Raw genomic sequence first — 21,344 nt, 5'->3', positions numbered from 1 at the left:
TCTGATGACACATCCTAATCATAAATCATGAATTACTACAGAAAATATATAATCCTTAATGTTCCTTTAAAGCATTAAATTAAATGCTTAGAATCGAACTTCATATATACACAATTTGGGGGAGTAAAATAGTACTAACCCTTATCATTTCTTTATTCACTAATTATGTTATTCTCGGCAAATAAGGTTTGAACTCACGTTTGAAAACCTTTTCATTCATTCCTGCCCTTTCTGTGTCCAGCAGGTCCAGATTTCTCCTAACGTTAGCCATGTTCTGAGTGATCGCCCAGTTTTGGCCCACAACAGCTCCTTCATTAACGTGGCCCGTCCCACGCCCACTCCTGCCGCGCAAGTCCGGCCCATTGCCAGAGCCGTTGCCACGGGGATGCCCGGCGCTGCTAGGCAGCAGGCGAGTGCCAGGGCCGGAGTGTGTGCCAGGGCCGTGCTGGAGCCAGTGCTAGCGGGGAAGAGTCGGGGTCAGGAGGTCAAGGAGGAGCCCCAGTCTCCTCTTAGCTCACTCTCCAAGGAAGAGAGGGAGGAGGAAGAGGAGGAGGAGGTGAGTCAGAGGGAGAGAGAGAGAAAGAGAGAGGGGAAGAAGTGGAGGGGAGAGAGAGTAAGAGAGAGGGCAGAGGGTGCATTGGAGAGTAGGTGTTGCAATACCAACCTTTGACTTCAGTACCGATACTGTAGTAACGGTACAGAAGTGTAGTATCATAATTCTTAGTACTAAAATGATATTTTGGCCTGAAAAAAATCCTTTCCTAATAAAGATAATAAAGTTCATATTCATAAAGTTTTAAGAGTACAGAAATCAATATTTGGTGGAATAACCCTGGTTTTTAATCACAGTTTTCATGCATCTTGGCATGTTCTCCTCCACCAGTCTTACACACTGCTTTTGGATAACTTTATGCCTGCGCTCCTGGTGCAAAAAGTCAAGCAGTTCAGCTTGGTTTGATGGCTTGTGATCATCCATCTTCCTCTTGATTACATTCCAGAAGTTTTCAATTTGTAAAATCAAAGAAACTCATCAATTTTAAGTGGTCTCTTATTTTTTTCCAGAGCTGTGGATTGGGTATTTTTAAGAAAGCAGAGGGGTTAATGGTACAAAGAGAGATAAAGAAATAGGATAGGATAAATTGAAAAGAGAAAAGGATAGAGAGAGTTTAGGGTACATTACAGAGAGAGAGAGAGAAATATGGGGTACATTAAAGAAAGGTGAAAAGAGATGGGTTTATTCTTAGAGCTCAAGGAGGGTTCAGGGTAGAGAGAGAGAGAGAGAGAGATAGAAACAAGTAAATTGAAACTAAAGGGTAAAGGGTATTTTACAGAGGGAGAGAAAGAGGAAACGGCATATTGGAGAAAGATATGGGGTACATTAGAGAGAGACAGGAAGAGATAGAGAGGTTAATTTAAGAGGGCATGGGGTTAATGGTAGAGCGAGAGAAATATGAAAGGATAAATACAGAGGAAGAGGGAGAGAGAGAGATAGGGTACTTTAGAGAGAGAGGAAATGTGCATTAGAAAGGGGTGAAAAAATACCTTAGAAAGGGGGGTGGAGACAAGTGGGGTAAATTAGAATGAGTGAAACAGAAGGATACGGGTACATTATAGAGAGAGATGGAGTAAATGAGAGAGGGAGAGGTGTGGTAAATTAGAGAGAGAGAAAGATAGGGTAAAATGGAGTGGGAGAGGGGGTAAAGGTTACCTTAGAGAGAGAGAGAGAGAGAGAGAGGGAGATGATTGAAAAGGAACATTGTTGAGAAAAAAGGGCACTTTTTAGAGAGAGGGAAGATAGGTGGATTGGAAAAAAGAGAAAGAGATATAGAGGAACATTAAAGAGAGAGAAACAGGTTTAGCAGGTCACTCTTTTTTTTTCTCTCAAACACATCTTGTCTCACATTCTGTCATTTTTGTACTCTACAGCACTTTTTTCCTCTCCTGCTCGCTTTCTCTCTCTCTCTCCTCTCCCCTTCTGTCGCTCTATTTCCAAAGGGATTGTGTTAATAGAGCCTTTCACTCCTCTCTTTTTCGCTCTCTCTCTTTCTGGGCTCAAGGTCAGGGCGACTCACTGAAAGCTGTTCATTACACCCAATTATTAGCTTGAACAATGCAGGCCCGGCTGGATCAATAGCTGCTGTCAGAGCTCTTTCAGGGGCTTGCGCTGCAAATCAATCAATTCCAGCACTATCTGCACTTTCTCCTTCAGTTATGCCCAGACGTCAGTGCCAGCCTTTCTCCACAGCTCCAGCCAGGCTCAGCGGGGTGATTTTCTTCACTTCTCCTAATGAAGATTCATTTACACTCACCCTCATAGAAACGTTGTATTTTTGCACTATAAAAATCCTTTAATTTTTCAAAAAATTGTCAGTGCGCCTTTTAATCTGGTGCGCTTTCTGTATGAATTTTACCAGTCAGATAGTAAGAAGCAGTAAAGTCACTCCGCCAAGTTGCAGTGTTATTCCGGAGTTTCAGTTTAGTTCTCCAGCATTAGGGCTGGAGTAGCATTAGCATTAGTCGCTAACTGATATTCAGAGGTGAGTATTATCAGCTTGTAGTCTCCTCCTAACCCCGCTAGCACTGCTGGAGTAGCATAAGCAATACCTGCTAATCGCGATCGCTATTTCGCCATTCAGAGGTGAGTATCATAAGCCTGTAGCCTGCTCCTTACCCTGGCTAGCACTGCTGGAGCAGCATTAGCATTACCCGCTAACTGCACTCTGTATTTCCCTGTTCAGAGGGGAGTATTATTGGCCTGTAGCCTGCTCCTAACCTCGGCTAGCACTGCTGGAGCAGCATTAGCATTACCCGCTAACCATGCTTGCTATTTCGCCGTTCAGAGGGGAGTATTGTTGGCCTATAGCCTGCTCCTAACCCCAGCTAGCACTGCTGGAGCGGTTAGCAGCTAATGCTAATGCTCCAGTCTTAATGCTGGAGAAATTCGGGAATCTAAGCTTACTGTAAATAAACAGAAGCTCTTTAGTCACCCAATTAAATAAACAGTTATTCAAGAATGTCAGCACTAGTTTGACTTTTAAAAAAAAATTGTAATACAGTTTTGTTTGCTTAGCTTAGCTTTACTTAAATTAGCCATCCCCCACCACCCAGTGGCGAGACCTACTGAACTACAATTCTTTATAGTGTCTCTTAAAATGCGCTTATAATCCAGTGGGTGGGATAGGTCTGGTGATGCATCTAGTTAGCCCCCCCCTTAACTTAGTTTGATGCCACAAGACATCAAAATGTGTCTTTAAAAGGCTCCCTCTCTTTTTTTCCTCCTTTTTTAGGCCATTAAGGGGGACACAGACTCTCTCTGCCAGCACCAGACTGACAATGACAGTAAAGATGGTGTTCCAGCTTGGTACAGACTACAGCTGGAGAAGCAGAAGCATCTGAGGCAAAAGCTCATTGGTCAGAAGGAGGAGAGGAGGCAACTACAGGCTGAGTACAGAAAGAAACAAAGGCAGGACAAGCTCAAGAATGCTCTCCAAAACCATGACCAGAAGCCACAGGATGGTAGACAGGCCCAGAATATCAAGAAACCTTCCCAGAAGCCCCCAGCCTCAAACATACTACCTCTACTCAGACCTCCACCTAAACCAGGCTACCCTCCAGCAGCACCCTTAGCCCAGTGTCCCGCTGCTGCTCCTGCTGCCCTAGTTGAGCGGGCTGCACCGAGGCATGGCAACCCGTTTCCTTGGCATGGTTTTCACGGGCGTGGTGATGAAGGATCTGGAGTGTTTTCAGGAGTGCCGGGAGAAAGACATGGCAGGAGGAGGAGGAGGAAGTGGATGGCAGGGAAGAGAGTGATGAAAGAGCTGCCATCTAAAGTGAAGATGGTTAAACGCAGCAATATGGAGGTAATTAATCCTGACAATTTCTCACTGGTGTTCATTCCGCAGACCTGGTGTTAAGGTCGGGTTCAGGTATTCTAATGCAAGCCAGGTGGACCAGGTATTGGATATTTTAATCTCAATCTAGTTTCTTTTAATTTATCATTTTAACCACAGTGTTATAGCGCCATCTGGTGGCGTCAATTTATGGACTTTATTCTCACCTGGCAACACTAAGAGAAGAGTTCTCAAAAGGTTGCCACCAAGCTAAATAAAAAGATCCAGCATTATAAAGCATCAATTATATAAACTGTTTAGTAAAAGTAATGTTATTATTGAGTACATGTTTTTTAATCTAAACTGTGGAATTTATTTATGGGAACAAAGATTGGGTCAGATCAGTATCTGCACTATCCCATTTAGCTATTTGACCTTGTTCCCCTTTTTAAATAAGTCATGTTATTCCAGTCAATTCCAATGGATGGCACATTTCCTTTACATCAAACAAGAAAGTTGGTGTAAAAAAATAATTTTATGTTCTTAACTTTTTTATGTGTTCGAGACTGCTGTTGTGAGTGTACGTGTATCTGCGTATCCACTACTTTTTTCCAAACTTTATTTTTATTTAAACTGTATTTGTTAAAAAAAACTGTTCCCACTACTGGGGTTTATATGTGGACCTGTGTCTGTGATTGGTCTAAGAATTTGTTTAGCCAATCAGTGTAGAATGTCGTTTGGCCACATCATATTAATTTGCAAAAAGTTGAGGAAATCTCAGCTATGTTTGAGAGTCTCGATCAGATACTTTGGCAATGTAACAATTTTTATTTATAATTTTTTTATTATTATAAAACAAAGGTATCAAAACATACCATTTTTATTACAAAATCAACAAGTGCTGGCTCTGAGTGGTCCAGCGGGCTAAGCACTGCCACTATGATCAGGGGATCGGTAGTTCGAATCCTGCTCATGTAGCTTGCCATCGGCTACCGGAGCCCTGAGAGAGCACAGTTGGCCTTGCTCTCTCTGGGTGGGTAGATGGCACTCTCTCCCCACATCACTCCAAAGGGTGATGTCACTCAGCATGAGGCGTCTGTGAGCTGATGTATCGAAACCGATTCGCTGCGCTTGCCTCCGAGTGCGCTGGGATGCTACTCGGCAACGCTATATTAGCAGCAGTTCAAAAAGAGGTGGTGGCTGACTTCACATGTGTCGGAGAAGGCATGTGCTAGTCTTCACCCTCCTGGCTGTGTAAATTGGTGAGAAAATGTGAAAAACATTAGAAATAAAATTATATTAAAAAAAGTAAATATAATAAAAGTGCTAAATAGCAATATAAATGATTTCTATTTAAATATTTATCTTTTCTTAAATAAATGACTAAATAACTAATAATGTCACACAACAACAATTCTGTGATTAATCATAATTAAGATCATGATTTTTTTTTTTATATATTGGTAGTTCTGCATTTTTGGGAGTAATAATAGGTTTAGGCCTGGCAGACTAGATTTACTTTATTTTATTTTATTTATTGATTTATTTTTGAGGTTTTGTACTCATAAACTTCTTTTAAGGTTGGCAGGTCTGATATTGTGCGAATCTAACAGAGGTAAGGCACTCGGCACTTGGCATAATAACAATGTATCAGGAAATCTTCTTTTTTTTTATCTTGTCATATGTATCCCTGGCCACCTTCGAGAAAGTCAGAATATGTCTCTAAACCACACTTCACTGTGTTCACATCTTCTCCTAGTGCTGTCCATTAAAGATCAGGCCAGCCAAGGTATAAACGAACCTCTCAAACACTCGATTTACTATTAAACATTTATTACACTCTTTGTAATATTATTCCATGATTACACAGAAAACCAAACTATCGCTTTAAGCCGTTTCTGTCTCAGTTTTCTCGACCCCTGTTGAGACGGAGCTTTGTGTAGCGATGAAGATAACACAGTGTCAGTCTTAATAGAGGTGGAGGGGTGGGGAGGAGGTGGGGTTTTAACAGAGAAAGCTCTGCAGACAGCAGGATCGATGCGGCTGCTTCGGCGTGTGTGTGTGTGTGTGTGTGTGTGTGTGTGTGTGTGTGTTTGTGTGTGTGTGTGTGTGTGTGTGTGTGTGTGTGTGTGTGTGTGTGTGTGTGTGTGTGTGTGAAAGCTGGATCAGAGCGCTGCTGCCCCGGGACGTTGTTTCTCCATCATTCTGCGCAGCGCTAACAATGTTATCTTGCTCTCTCTTTCCACTATCACCGATATTTCAGGTATTCTGAAATGCACGTCACCCCCCCAAAGACATTCAATTAATCTTTAGAGTGTGTGTGTGTGTGTGTGTGTGTGTATGTCAGTAATACCTGCGAATAAAGAGTTGCCAGTTAGGCGGATTTGGCTTGAAGAGCTTAGCTGCAGATAAGGGAAATTAATTATTTTCGCGTCAGGAATGATAGCGCTCTCACTAGCAGAGGACACAAAGCAGTGTGTGAAGATGGACGGGGAATTAGTGGAGTATTGTCACTCCAGGATAAAGCTCCACACCCTGGGACTGCTGTAATGTAGAGAAGGTGAATATTATGCTCTGCAGTCTGAGAGAGTGCTGGAAATCACTACAGGACTTGCAGAATAATACTAACAATCTCTGTGCTTGAGGCACAATGCGGCTGTATAGTAGGGCTGCACAGTTAATGGTATTTTTATCGTTATCTATATATTAGCAGACCTGACAACTTTTTTTAATCCAGCATGTTAACCTAGTACGCCTGTACGATTCATTGTTTTAAAGTATGCATATTTCTACAAGTTTTCACAGTAACTTGCACTGTCTCGCCCTGTTTATCGGTGCTGATTTATGGCCAGTTAGCAAGGATGTTAATCCACGCCTCATTTTCCTCCAAACTGTCGACACAACATCACTGTGCTGAAGACTGACATGCTCTCTCTTACTCGCACTCTCCCTCATTCTGTCTCTTTTACACTGTCTCTCTTTTAGTCTCTCTGTCACTCTCTTTTTCACTCTGTCAGTCATTTACTCACCCTCACTCTTTTTTACTCTCTCTCTCACTCTCTGTACCTCACTCTCTGTACCTCACTCTCTCACATTCTTTCTCACTGACTTTCCCTTACTCACTCTCCCTCACTCACTCTCTCTTTCACTCTACCTCACTCTCACTCACTCTCTCTTTCACTCTCCCTCACTCACTCTATTTCACTCACTCTCTCTACCTCACTCTCTCCACCTCACTCTCTCACTCTCTCTTTCACTCTTTCTCACTGACTTTCCCTTACTCACTCTCCCTCACTCTCTTTCAATCACTCTACCTCACTCTCTCTCCCTCACTCTGTCTTTCCCTCACACTCTCTCTCACTCTCTCTCACTCTTGTATCTCTCTCAGTCTCTCTTTCTCTCTCTCTCTCTCTCTCCCTCCCTCCCTCCCTCCCTCACTCACTCACTCCCTCAAACTCTCACTGTCTCTCTCATTCCGTCTCTCTCGCATTCTCTATTGCACTTTCTCACTCTCTCTAACTCACTCTCACTGTTTCTTTCTTTCTCTTATTCTGTCTCTCTCATTCTCTAACTCTGTCTCTCTCTCTCATTCCTCACTCGTTTCATCTCACTGTCTCTCATTCTCTCCCACTCTGTCTCTCTCTTACTTTCTATTTCACTCTCTCTCACTCTCTCTTAATCTCACTCTCTCACTCGCACTCTCTCTTACTGTTTCTTACTCCCTCTCTCACTCTGTCTCTCTGTCCTTTATATCATCACAGTGCACTATGGTCACAGTGGCCTTTAAGACATCACAATGTATGTTATGGTAAAATAAGCACACGTCTGATAATATAAGTAAAACAAATGCAGTTAATTTTCTGTGGAAACATAAATATTATCTTTATGATAAAATATCACCCACACTCTTTTTAAATGTTCTATTTAAACCCAAAAATGCACAATATTGTACTTATTTGTTATACAGGGTGTTCCTGTAGTGATGAAAGTGTTTCTCCATGTTTGCATTTCTAATATTTGTATCATTTGCAGAAGGATGAGGATGAAATGAACATGCGGTTTCCAGCCCAGGTCAGTGAAGGCTCTAGGGTGGTTACCTTCACTCAGATCCCCTGCTTTGGACCACACACACTCAGACAGGTGTGCCCAAACCTCAGGAGATAAGCTGTCAGCTACCAGCAACATGACAAGGTGTGTACCTCATGTTTCTCCGTCAGAACTGCCTTGTGAGAGACCCTCTCTTGCTGAGTTGTTTGAACTCTTTCTCTTCTTCTCTGGTGGCAGCATTAATTTTAATCACACACCTCCTTAGCCCTGCTTCACCAATCCGTTCTGCTGGCCCACAAGTCCCACAACACACATTTCTACACTTCACTCACAGCACCAACCAGTCCCTTTACTTTACTAGACCAGTGTACTTTTACACTTAACTAACTAGTACACTTTTACACCTCACTAATAAGTGCAAGTAAGATGCAGTATGCTTTCTGTTTCAGCTGCATATATGCCTATTAAAAATGAATGCATTTTAGTTAGGGCTGGGCGATATGGAAAAAAATCTTATCACGATATAGTTTTCCATATCAGCCGATATCGATATGTATCACAATATAAATCAAATCACTTCCTGTTACACTTTACTCATAAGTGACAGAATAAGGGAGTTTTGGCCAAAATCACTAGCAAGCTCAGAGCCTTCCTAGCCTTCCGAGTGTCTGTCCACATCTTGCCAGGTGGACACAAGGTGCTCAGACAGCTTTTAAATTAATTTTAAAGTCATTATACATCCACACAGGTCCGCAGGCAACTACATAAAGCAAAATACAATAGTATATCACAGTGTTCATTTTGACAGGTGATTTTGATACAGTTTAGTCTTAGTCTTTTGACTAAAATGTATAATAGTTTTAGTTACATTTTAGTCTATCGGATATTATTAGTTTTAGTCACATTTTAGTCTAGTTTTAGACTAATAATTTTTGGTCATATAAAAAGTATGTATTACATATGTTTTACTGTTTTTCTGTTTTATATTTGTTGTTATTTTGAGATTATTTACTGCTAATGTTTATTAAAATAATAGCCTTTAAGTTTGTTGCATTTAAATTATGCTAACATTTTAAAATTTTAAAGCAAGTGACCTGTAATGGAGGTGGGATGAATAAAGTCAAGTTTCTGAAATGATCCACTTTTACTGCAGTACAGATTTATACTAACATTACTGGCTTTCAGTAGACTAGACTTACTTAACAGGTGTATTTAAAACTCATCCAGTTCAGTAACAGCAATGTTTATCTCCGTTCAAATGCAGCTACACAGATTATATAATCTTCTGTATTTAGTAAAATATCCAGCACAACAGACTCTCTATCTGTTAAAAACTAAAAACACAAAGACAGAGGAGAATTCTGCCCTCGGGGTTTTCTAACAGAAACAGTGAGAGTTAGGAAAAAAACGGAAAGTGCTGCTTCTCCGTGTGTTTATATACTAACCCATCACTCGTGCTGAAGTTAACGTTAATTTACACGGAAAGTGGATTAACACGGTTAATGTGCATTACCCATTAGTTTATTAGAATGTTAAAAGCAGTGAAGGAAGATTGCACAGATCCCTTTTACACCTAAACATGCTAACTCTGAGAGATATCAGACAAGCTTACCTAACCTAGCAGCAAACAGAGCAGCGTTACCTGCCTTCAGAAATCTGAACAAGCTCACCTCTCTAAATATATTGGTGAGGAGACTCCATGACACATATTTAGGAGTTGAGTTTTCCACTGTAGAGCAGCTAAACTTATCCTATAAGTGATGTTAATCCAGTAAATGGGAGAGGCGACGCTGTGTAGATCAGCTGTGCGAGTTTCAGAGTGAGGGGATCGAGGGGGGAAGGGGGAGGGGTTTTCTGGGCTGAGCAGGCAGTTCAGCGCGCTGCGCCTATTCACAGCGCTATCGTCCGGATTATTATAGTTATCGCGATATTTATTTATTTTTTTTTTTCCTAATTTTTCCCATTTTCTCCCCAATTTACACGGTCAATTACCCAATCCACTCATTAGGATTCCCCCTATCACTAGTGATTCCCCAACACACCAGGAGGGTGAAGACTAACACATGCTTCCTCCGATACATGTGAAGTCAGACACCGCTTCTTTTCGAGCTGCTGCTGATGCAGCATTATCGAGCAGCCAGCGCAGCGCGGAGGAAAGCACAGCGGCTCGGCTCCGGTACATCAGCTCACAGACGCCCTGTGCTGCAGACATTATCCTAGGAGTGATGTGGGGAGAGAGCGCCATCTACCCACCCAGAGGGAGCAGGGCCAATTTTGCTCCCTTGATGGCAAAGCTGCATGAGTGGGGGTTCGAACCTGCGACCTCCCGCTCATAGTGGCAGCGCTTTAGACCGCTGGACCACTCGGTGCCTCAATCGCGATATATATTTTCCTCAATAACTATCGTTATCGTTTTATCGCCCAGCACTAATTTTAGTACAATAAAAATATATTAAAAAAGCTTAGTTGGGACATTTTGAGAGCTTGAGTTCTCTTGAGTCTCTGCTATGAATCACCTTCATACTAGACTACATACATCTGCTATGTTCTTGCTGGAGTGTGACATGATGTGATGTGCTGGTGTGATGCATAAACTGTGTATAAACCAATAGGGTGTCAGAATGGTATATGTTTATACTTCTCATCCAACCATAATCCGATTCACTCTATCTGGATGGCGAGAAGCCAGAATGAAAACAAGCTGAAATGAAATAGGAGTAACAAAAGTATTTTTTAAAATTTAAGGAGTACAACATTCAGATAAATGAGTGAAAATGTGAGAAGCAGAAGTTAAAAGCCATCTTAAAAACAATAATTACTCCAGTAAAGTATAGATAACCAACATTTCTATTTAAGTAAGCAAACAAAGTAATTGTATTTAATTTCTTGTCACCTAGAACTTCTTCACTTCACTATTCCCTGCACACCTCACTTGAACCTCTTTTTACTATCCAGTGCATTTTTACTAACACACTGCACTCTTGTCTATTGTCTGCTTTACTAACTAGTGCATTTCTGATTGTGGGACACCTTTTAATGCACTATTCATTGTGTTACTGGGTAGTTTGGGACAAGGAATGCAGAACATGAGTATCACAATAATCACTAACTTTGATAAAATGTTCTCCATGAACAATACTTTGAATGGAAACATAGTAGTGAGTCATGCAGTGTCAGAAACCACAGCTCCACACAGTTGTAGGTGAGTGTGATAATTTAGACATGCAGTTAGCATTAAGCTACTTGATCTAGCCTGTTAGCTCCAGTGCAGAAATGGAGACGAGACAGCAGACATGTATGACTGACACATGGACATGGGCACATGGATTTTTTCTTTTTGTTTAAACTATGGCTTTAAAACCTGCTCCTACGTACTGCAGCTTCCTGTCTGTATTGAAACATCAGCAGACGGCAGAAGGGCAAACTAAATTGGTGGAGTCTGCGTGGGCCCGCCGCTCGCCGCGGGTCGCTGTTCAGGGGCATGGCGGAGCCGGACCGGGCCAGATGGGCAGTGCCCGAGCCGTGCCAACGCAGACAGACGAGCAGGCGAGCGGGTGGTGCGTGCGTGCCAGGTTGCCGTCCCCGTGTCAGTTGAAGGGCTTTTCTTTGTTGGCCACCGGGGTCCGTCTGAAAGAGCTGCTGATGTGTGCTCAGGTAGAAGCCTTCCTCCCGTGCCCAGTCACTGCCAGCACAACCTGCTCTCCCTGCAGACGATCAGGGCAGTGGACTGGGTCGTGCTCACTTTCTGGTGAGACCCAATGGGGTATAGACAAAGATTTCATGAGACAATAGCTGCTGATGTTTTGTACTTTACGTATGGGAATTGTGGTTTTGCGCAATTATTACTGATTTTTTTTTAACTATTAAAGGGGACATGAAACATTTCAGTTCGTACAAGTTTTCTAAGGGATTAAATATAATGGAATTTATTTGGAGAGGATTTTTTTATATAAAATGTTTACACACTAAATTATAATATATTATGTTTGTTACGTTTGAGCTAGGGCGCCACCATGTTGCCCGTGCAGCACTGGTGACGTCACGAGGTTGGTTGGTTTAAGATCCCAGGCATATAGCTAGAGGAAAAGAGCTTGTTGTTTGTGGAGATTATGGATGAAGACGAAGCTGAACTAGGCTAGCGTAGACCATATAATCAGAGATCTTTCCTGTATAAACCTGAGCAGAACTTTTCAGATGCTTTTCTGAGAGTGAGACGTTTTGTGAGTGTTTATTTTCTCTCTACGTGGAGCCGTGCAGAAACCTGCAGCCCGTCAACAGCAGGTACTGCCATCCAGTTAACCAGCTAGTTTATATACATTTAGCTATTTAACATGTAAAGTCCAGAGTTCATTAAGACTGAATGAAACAAACATGATTTAAGTGGATATTGAAACACCCAGGCGCTGTTTGGTTGATAAACCGTTCAGTTTAGAAATTAGAAGGTTTACTGGGCAGCTAGCTTCATCTAGTTAGCGTTAGTTAGATAGCTAGCGTTGGCTAGCTATGGTAAGATAGCTAGAAAAGTAGCTAACGCTAGCTATTTTATCTTTAAATTGTCAGTTTTTCTAGACTTTCGGTAACAGTACCTCTCGGTGCTCTTCTGGGTGAGCGTGTTGTTTGGCTGGTGCGGCTCACAGCTGCTGCTCTCATAGTAACGGTACCCTCAATCGGACGGTCTGTACATCCCAGCTGATAAGAGGAAAAATTAAAACAGAGGAAAAAAGCCTCGGACTGCAGCTTATTTATCCCCTTCTCCTTCATATAGTCCTGGTCTAGAAAGTGCTCGCTCCTAACCCCTAGCATTGCAGCTAACCGGAGGATTCTTGCGCTTCAGCGCTGCGAGCCACCGCTGAAGAACAGCTGTCCGAGGCGAGGTATGAAAGTGAAAGTAAATATTTCTCATTCCTCACCCTATTAAATTTCACTACTCCCAGTATTACTACACACAGGGGCAATGCTCCAACCCACCCACCCACACCCCCCCCCCCCCCGGTATGCATTAAGTTTTGGTTTGGATTTTATTATCTATTGTTAATTTACGGTAGACGCATAGATTATAGTAGTGAGGTGTTCGAGAACCAACCTCGTGACGTCACTTTCAGCGCTGGGACAAGATGGCGCTGCCCTTACTTAAAAAATTACATTTAGATTACTTATTATTTTAATTCCACTTCACTGACAACTGTTAAACTTATCAGATTTGTTAGAGTGAAAATACATCTTGTGAATTATACTAAATACTTGAAGTGTTTAATGTCCCCTTTAAGGCGCACTAGCAATAAGCATCTATTTTTTTGGTTTATTTTCATATATAAGAAGCACTGGAATATATTATTATTACAGATTATAAGCATTTTAAGAGACACTATAAGGAACTTCTAATTCAGCAGGTCTTACCACTGGTCGTTGGGGGGTAGCTAACCAAGTTAATTAAAGCTAAGCTAAATAAACAAAACTGGAATAAAAAAAGATTTCAAGTCAAACAATCACTGGATGTAATCTACACAGATTTCTCTCCTGAAAACTATTTATTTGGGTGAGTAAAGCGCTTTCATTCATTTACAGTAAGCTTAGATTCCCATATTTCTCCAGCGCTAAGGCTGGAGCATTAGCATTAGCAGCTAATGCTGCCTGACAGCGCTACACTGAGGAACCCTGAGTGTTCCGGTAAATCAGAGCAATATTAGCTAGCGGTTTGTCCCACGTAGCTTGTTTTAACACAGTAAACAATGCAGACTTCAGTCCGATATACTCACCTTTGAATGGTGAAAGAGCAAGCGAGGTTAGTGGGTAATGCTAAAGCTGCTTCAGCAGTGCTAAACAGGGTTAGCAGCAGACTACAGGCTGATATTACTCCCCTCTGAACGAAAAAAAGAGCTAGCACTTAGCACAGTTAGCAGCTAATGCTAATACTGCTCCAGTCTCGGTGCTGGAAAACTAAGCTGAAACTCCTGTGTAACTCTGTACTTCAGTAAAGCGGCTTTACTGCTCCTTACAATCTGTCTGGTAAAATTCATACATAAGGTGCACCGGATTATAAGGCGCACTGATGATTTTTGGGAAAATTACAGGATTTTAAATGCATCTTACAGTGCAAAAAATACTGTACTCTCATTCTCACAAGTCCGTATCCCCCCTCATCTTTCCTGAATGCTGCTTTAGATGGCATGCTGCTGCCTGGTTTGATGTATCTGCCTGTTCTCTCTGAGTCTGGGAGCTTGATGTGTGTTTCTGAAGCTTGTCATGGTTGAGTTATGATGGGCTGTCATGTCTAGCAGCGCTGCCGCGGTTCCTCCTGCTAACGTTTCTGTACAGACAGCCGGGCTTCATGGCATGCCCTCCAGCCATGCCTGCATGGCAGCTGTCTGGGTTTCCGTGATTTCACCGGTGATGTCTTGTTTCTTCTCTGCCGAGCGAGGAGGCTCGGGTTTGTCGGCTGCCATGTTTCTCTGAATGGATCTTTATATTAAGTTGCTCTTTTTATTGAAATCATCTCGCATTTATTAGAGATGTTGAGTTGTTGTGGTGCTCTGTTCAGTGCTCTGTATTTAACCCGCTTGCTGGGAGGTAGGGCGTGTGAGTTTGTGAGAGTCCACTGAGAGTCCACCAGAGGGCAGTGTTGGTTATTTGTCAGTTCTGATCAAGCCTGAAATTTTTGACTGAGAGGAATCCAGTCTACAGGAGTTCTCTATCCATCACCAAATGCGATTGTATATCTTACAGCATATATGAGTCATGCAACTGGGAAAAAAAAAAACATACAGAAAGGTACTGTTATTTGAGTTCCTTAAAATGCATACCAGTTTGGACACACCTTCTCATTCAATGTTTGCTTTTTTAAATATTAAATTAATTAATTTAAATATTTAATTCATAATTTATAATAATTCATTTTAATATTAAATATATCAAAACCATTAAGGGACACATATAAAATTGTGCAGTAAACAGTAAAAAAGTGTTTGTCCTCCACAATTCCCTGACCTAAACCCAACTGAGATGGTGATTTGGGATGAGCTGGAGCTTTAAAGCTTGAAGAAAAATTAGCAACTATTGTTCAGCACCTCCAGGAACTCCTTCAATTAGTGGTGCGCGATTATGGCCAAAAAAAGCGTTGATTTTTTTTTTTTTTTTACAAAAAAAATCAGATTTTTTTATTTTAATCGTTTTTTCTCCCCTAAAAAAGTAAGGCATTTAAAATCTAAAACCCATAAACTCTGCTGATATTTTGTGAAATACTGACAGGCACAGGATTATTCTTTGGAACGCGGGTCACTCTACTTCTATCTACAAGGTGGAGCAGCTTTGTAGGAGTGGACACAGTGTTTAAGAACTCCAGCAGCACTGCTGTGGGTGATTCACTTGTTCCAGCAGCACAACACACACTACTAACACAACATTAGTGCACAATAACAGTTCACAGTCACTGCAGTGCTGAAATCTGTGGTGGTCTCTCTTGTGGGGTCCTGACCATTGAAAAACAGGGGGAAAAGACTACAGAAGGACTACAGTCTGTAATTATAAAACTAAAAGTGTCACATATGGAGCTGAATAAAAGGACACAGTGAGTATAGAAACAAGTGGGCTCTCCTATTATTCTTACTAGACTGTATCTTATTAGTATTACACTAATGAAACCGCTACTATAGTACTACTGGACCAGTCGCCTGCAGATTGATACGCTTTGATGCATATTATAGCTTTTTATATGAGAAGGTATCTCAGCAGAAGCAGGGTTCTTAAGTGGTTCCTGTTTACAGCCGAGTCGTTATGGCCTGTAGTTCCACGGCAGCTTACAGTAACAGAACAGCCCATCAGACAGATTGTTAAAGCAATGGGTCATTACACGCAACATTGCGTCTCAGTGGTTTCTAATGAGCGTGCAGATTTACGACGCTGTGACAGTCCCACAAACACCGCGGACCCTGACGAACTGCAGCTCCGGCCGCACCCACTTAACTTCCCAGCGGCCTCTGCTGCTGTGCTCTTACGCTTTACTTTTCCAATGAGAGCCAGATGTGAGTTCCAACTTTGATCTGAAGTGATTATTGGTGTTCGCTGCAGGAGGACGGTCGGTGGTGGTAAACGATACGCAGGAGTTCCGAATGGTGTCCTTAACTTCCTGGAAAGTCCAGACAGAATCGATCGACACAAAGATTAGATTTTTGTTACATAGTGTACATTTTGTTTATCGCATTTGTTTTTCACAATAAGGTGCACTTAAAATCCTTTAATTTTCCCAAAATTCGCCAGTGCGCCTTTTAATCCATTGCGACTTATGTATGAATTTTATCAGTCAGTTTGTAAGGAGCAGTAAAGCCACTCTGCTGAAATACAGTGTTATACAAGAGTTTCAGTTTAGTTCTCCAGTGGTATTAGCATTAGCTGCTAACTGTGCAAAGCGCTAGCTCTCTGCCCGCCCATTGGTGAGAATTATCGGCCTGTACCCTGCTGCTAACCCTGGCTAGCACTGCTGGAGCAGCAATAGTATTAGCCGCTAACCCCAGCGCTAGCTCTTTTGCTGTTCAGAGGCGATTATATCAGGCTGTAGTCTAAGCTATGTAGGACAAACTGCTGGCTAATATCTTCCTGGTTTACCGGAACGGGTGGCATTAGCCAGTAACCGCTAGCGGTTAGACGGTAATGCTTCAGCTTTAGTGGAAATCTGTAAATCTAAGAATCTAAGCTTACTGTAAATAACAGAAGCCCTTTACTCACCCAAATAAAGATTATTCAGGGGACACATCTTTGTAGATTTACATCCAGCGCTTGTTTGACTTGTCAGACTCATCTGAAATGTTTTTTTTTTCTTTTTTCTTTCTTACACTGCAAGTTTTTGATCTGTGTAAAGTAGGACTGCAACGATTAGTCAATATAATGTTGACTCCAAATGTTTAATGTCGACTAATCGTTAATTTATAGCACTACACAAAGTACTGGGGAAAATGAAAGAAGAAAAATGCACTCATTTATGCTATTTACACTCAACTCTGCCAGCGTCTACAAAAGTGCCCATGCACTACAGATTACATATTTTTTTATTAAATATCAGCACTTTCCACATTTAAAAAGCAATGTCCTGGACATCTCCTGTTCAGCTGCTTCTATCGTTTTGAAGCAATAGACACAGCAAACAGAGATGGAGGGCATGGCAGAAATGATCATTGACTAATCAACTTATCGAAAATAATTAGATCATCATTAGTTGCAGCCCTAGACTAAAGAACTTTGCTATGTCTTGTCGTCTTCTCCTACATGGGCTGCGTCTCCCTTTACTTGTCATTTATTGGTTTGTAGAAATGTTGTATATTGAGAGGTGAGATGCCTTCACGGATGTTGTGCTAAATTCTGCACCCCTGCCAGAATCTAACTCCCTTTGAGTGCATGCACAGAACTCCCCTCAGATTCCTTTTGTTTCTGTTTATAAATTAAAAAAGGGTTATCTACAATTACAGTACCAGGGTAATGTCACCCATACTGCTACATGATGAATGTGAATGGGAACCTGATTTCGGCACAGCACCGGTTCATTTTCTTTATTTCTTCTTCTTTGGTTTGAGGGATGACGATAGTCTGTTTAACGTTCTGTAATTGATTATTAAAAATTGTAATTGTAATTGATTTAAATGTCTAAACCATCCGAAAAAGGTGTGTTCTGATGCGAGACCACCTTTTTTTAACTTAGCAAAATTTGGTCCTTCGGACTGTAGTTAACAGCACCTTTCACATCAGTTATTTTGGATTGAAACAAACTGAAAAGTCTGTTTTTTTTTCTTCTACTATTGTTTAATGGGTGATGATAGCCTGTTTGGTTGATCAGAAATTCTTAACCATGTAAAGAAGCGCTCTCACTTTGCAAACAAACCAAACCATGGTTCAGTAGATCCGGACTGGACCGTCTCATTTGGTTAAACCAAATCTTGGTCCTTTGGCCTAAATTATGGATCACTGCAGATTCAGACCATCTCTTGTGATTGCACCAAATCTCCAAGTCTTTTTGCCGGCACCATGGTTCACTGTAGATCCGGATTGAGACCATCTCTTTTGGTTGGACCAAATTATGGTCCTTTGGCCTGGGCTGTGTTTTATGCCACCTTTCACACCTCATATTTTGTTTTAGGAAAAACCTGAAATGTTCGAAAGTCTAAACCAAACGTGTAAAAGCCCCCCTAAACAACTTGACTTATTTTATTTTATTTTATTTTTTTTGTAGGTTCGCCTATGTAGTAAGAAGAGGACCAGCCACTGATCTAACCAGCACCAAGGCACAAAGATGGGACACCTAAAACTGTTGGACTTTACTCAACATTAGGACTTAAATTTGATAATTTAATAATTGCACTTCAAACCAAAAAGAACCTTAATAATATATTTATGGTATTTAGTAATGCAGGATTTCTTAGTTTAGCAAAAAAAATTTAGGCTCAAAATAAAGCCTGACCAATAGAAAAGCTAAATGAGACATTTCTATTAGACGGTCCTCAGATTTGGGCTCAAATGTTTCTGACTACTTAAAAAATTCCTTTTTGAACAAAAACACCTGATCAATAGAAACTTATACGTACATATGGATTTTCTTCAATAAAGAGAGATTTTTCAGTTAGCCAGGTAACTTAAGCCAAAAGTAAAGTCTGATCAATAGAAGGAGAGCTGAGAGCTTAGTCATTATTGCCAAGGATGTTCCCCTTAGTATTGTTCTCTGATGTTCTACAATACATAGCTCACTGATGCCACCTAGTGATTAATTTTGGCACAGTTAATTTCTCAGCTTTTCTTAGTTTTTCATTTTCAGTGTGATTGTAAATGTCTTGATACTGTGGACCAAAAATAAATGTTAAATAAAAACAGCATAAATCTTTATTAATTTATTATTTATTAAGTGTTTGAGGTGTAACAAAAACATTCAGAGTGGGATTAGTGTGCAACAATTTGCACTAAAGAAAACCACAGAATCGCATGATTGTTCACACTGGTGGTGAATAGAAGCCAATGTCTAGCGAGTTCAGTGATTCTCAAAGCTTCCTATCTAAGTTATTACATCAGATATGTATCGGTTGTGAATGTTGCCAAATGCTTGAGACACATGGGTTTGGGTGTAAAACATGCTTCATAAAATTTTGATACAATCTGACCATCAGCGTTTCATAAAAAAAACTTTATATAAAGTTTCTTTAGACTAAACCACACTTTAACACAAACCCCACTCTGAATGGCTCTGAATTCTAATTTACCATTAAATTGTCCTTTAAATATCCTTTATCTAATCTTTCTTTCCTTATATGCTGGATTGCTTGTGCCTCTGTGTTTAAATGTGTGCTGCAGAATTCCTGGCTTGTTTGTTCACACTTGAAATTTTGTCATGTTTTCCATTGTTTTCCAATTTGTGGACTAAACTGAAAAAGTATGACTATACAAATTATGTATTGCGTTTATGGTTATTTTGGGAATTGAGGTTATGGTTTGTTAAATGTAAAATGTGAAATATAACCACATCTGTTTACACTCTCCTGCTGAAAAAAAAAACAGAATACACCAGGAAATATATAAACAAGTTTCCAAAATGTAAAAATGAAATAAATACATGGAATTCATGCTGGTCCGAGCTGTTCGTTTCAGATGAATGTTTGGTTATTTCATGAAAAAGGGATGCAATATCTAAAATATCTGATTATTTACATTTTACAGTCTTTTTAAGGCATAAGAGCCCAGACACATCTCTAAATATTGATGCCAAATTCAAAATTTAGATAAATTCAGTTTTCTTTTTATTGTGAGCACATGATTGTAAATATTTTAAGCTGAAAATCTGATGTAGCATAAATTACATAAATTTCCTTTTGGGTAAAATTCATTATAAAAAAATTAAAAAGTGTTGATAGAAAGAGAGGGTGAGAGAGAGACAGAAAGAAACCCAAGCAGAGAGTATACTAGGTGACATAAACACACCATTGTATTATAGTAAGAATGGTCTGAATGGCGTAGACTGTGTTGACTGCGGAAATATAAATGAGTGATTGACCGATATTGCTTTTTTTAATGGCCGCTGCCGATATTTAAAGATCACATGTGGCCGGTGGCTGATGTATATACGTCTCTGTGTGACTGCCGCTTCTCCCCGTGTCTCCTGTTTTTTTTTTTGTTTTGTTTTGTTTTTGACTGTACTCTACTCTGCACGCCGCTGGAGGTGGCCGCACCGCCGCGACTGTACCCTACTCTGCACGCCGCTGGAGCTGGCCGCACCGCCGCGACTATACTCTACTCTGCACGCTGGCTGGATCTGGCCGCTGATTGAATTTACCTGCTGAATTGCTGTGATCCTGCACTGCACGACAACTGAGTGAGTAGGACTGCTCGCGCTACCGCTTATTATACTACTCTACTATTCTATGATGCTGTCATTACTAGCCTTAACTTTGCTGTTAGGTGCCCCAGTTTTTCCTGGCTATGTGGACACTCTCCATTGCTCACAGTCTCTTTACTGCTCTCACCTCTTTTCCTACACGGCTAATGAATTGCGCAAATTTAGCAATTTCTACCACCTCCCTAAAGCAGCTGCTATTTCTGCCAGTAGAGCTGGAATTTTGCGCCGTCGCCATTATGTCCACCGTGGTTCAGGACAGCACCGCAATAAAACTGTCCACCACTCCGTTGGCACCAATATACCCTCATTCTGGACCACATCTCGCCCAACAGTACTCTCTGTACCTCGGAGCGCTAACCTGCGCAACCTGCGCTGTCTACTTCCCACCTCTACTAGTACCACTTTTGGGTTGCCTAACGTTCGATCTCTGTCTAACAAATCATCTTTGTTGCAGGAGCTTATACTGGACAATTGTATTGACATATTTTTCCTAACTGAAACGTGGCAACCAGCTGGTGACTTCTTTGCTCTAAATCAGGCAACCCCACCTAATTTCAATTATATCTGCAAACCTCGTTCTTCCGGAAGAGGAGGTGGTCTTGCTGTGATTTTTTAATACTAAAGTCAACATCTCTGAAGTTAGTCTTACATCTGCCACTTCCTTTGAATATATCGCTCTTAAATTACCGAGCTCTATTATTGCACTATTAATTTACTAATTATCTGAGTTACTCACACTTACCTGTTCAATTTCACCCCGCCTCCTCCTAGTCGGTGATTTTAACATCCATGTTAACTCTCCAGACTGTAGCTTCACTAAGGACTTTTTAGTAGAGGTGGGCGATACCGGGAATTTTGGTATCGATCCGATACCAAGTAAACGCAGGGCCAGTATTGCCGATATCGATACTGATACCGATACTTTTTAATATTTAAGCTTTATAGATCCAAATGATCCAAAAACCTAGGATATAATTTCACCAAACATTGAAAGTGATAACAAAATACGTTAGTATCACAATCAACATTTTTTGTTTAGAAACAATGGAACAGTAACAAAACAAAGTTTAAATTTAAAGTAAAAAAATATAAAAAAATAAAATAAA

The 21,344-nt window shown here is 40.9% G+C and overlaps 1 protein-coding gene across 6 annotated transcripts in view; it reads left to right on the top strand.

Annotated features, from left to right (window-relative positions):
- rbm33b (RNA binding motif protein 33b) overlaps positions 1-21,344 on the top strand; it is a 76,573-nt gene that overhangs the window by 44,860 nt on the left and 10,369 nt on the right. For 4 of the 6 annotated variants that reach the window (XM_022679179.2, XM_022679173.2, XM_022679176.2 and 1 more), the window contains 4 exons: positions 242-556; positions 3,288-3,860; positions 7,863-8,021; positions 18,091-19,492. In XM_022679179.2, coding sequence (XP_022534900.2) covers positions 242-556; positions 3,288-3,860; positions 7,863-7,994 — 1,020 coding nt within the window. In that variant the 3' untranslated portion in view covers positions 7,995-8,021; positions 18,091-19,492. Of the gene's footprint in view, positions 1-241; positions 557-3,287; positions 3,861-7,862; positions 8,022-18,090; positions 19,493-21,344 lie in introns of those variants that run through there. The other 2 variants (XM_022679178.2, XM_049478612.1) reach the window with 2 other exon arrangements.

The sequence above is a fragment of the Astyanax mexicanus genome, chromosome 4 (genome assembly GCF_023375975.1).
Source record: "Astyanax mexicanus isolate ESR-SI-001 chromosome 4, AstMex3_surface, whole genome shotgun sequence".
NCBI classification, from domain to species: domain Eukaryota; kingdom Metazoa; phylum Chordata; class Actinopteri; order Characiformes; family Acestrorhamphidae; genus Astyanax; species Astyanax mexicanus.
The sequence above is the reverse complement of the archived record's forward strand: the minus strand, read 5'-3'. Positions and strand labels throughout refer to the sequence as shown.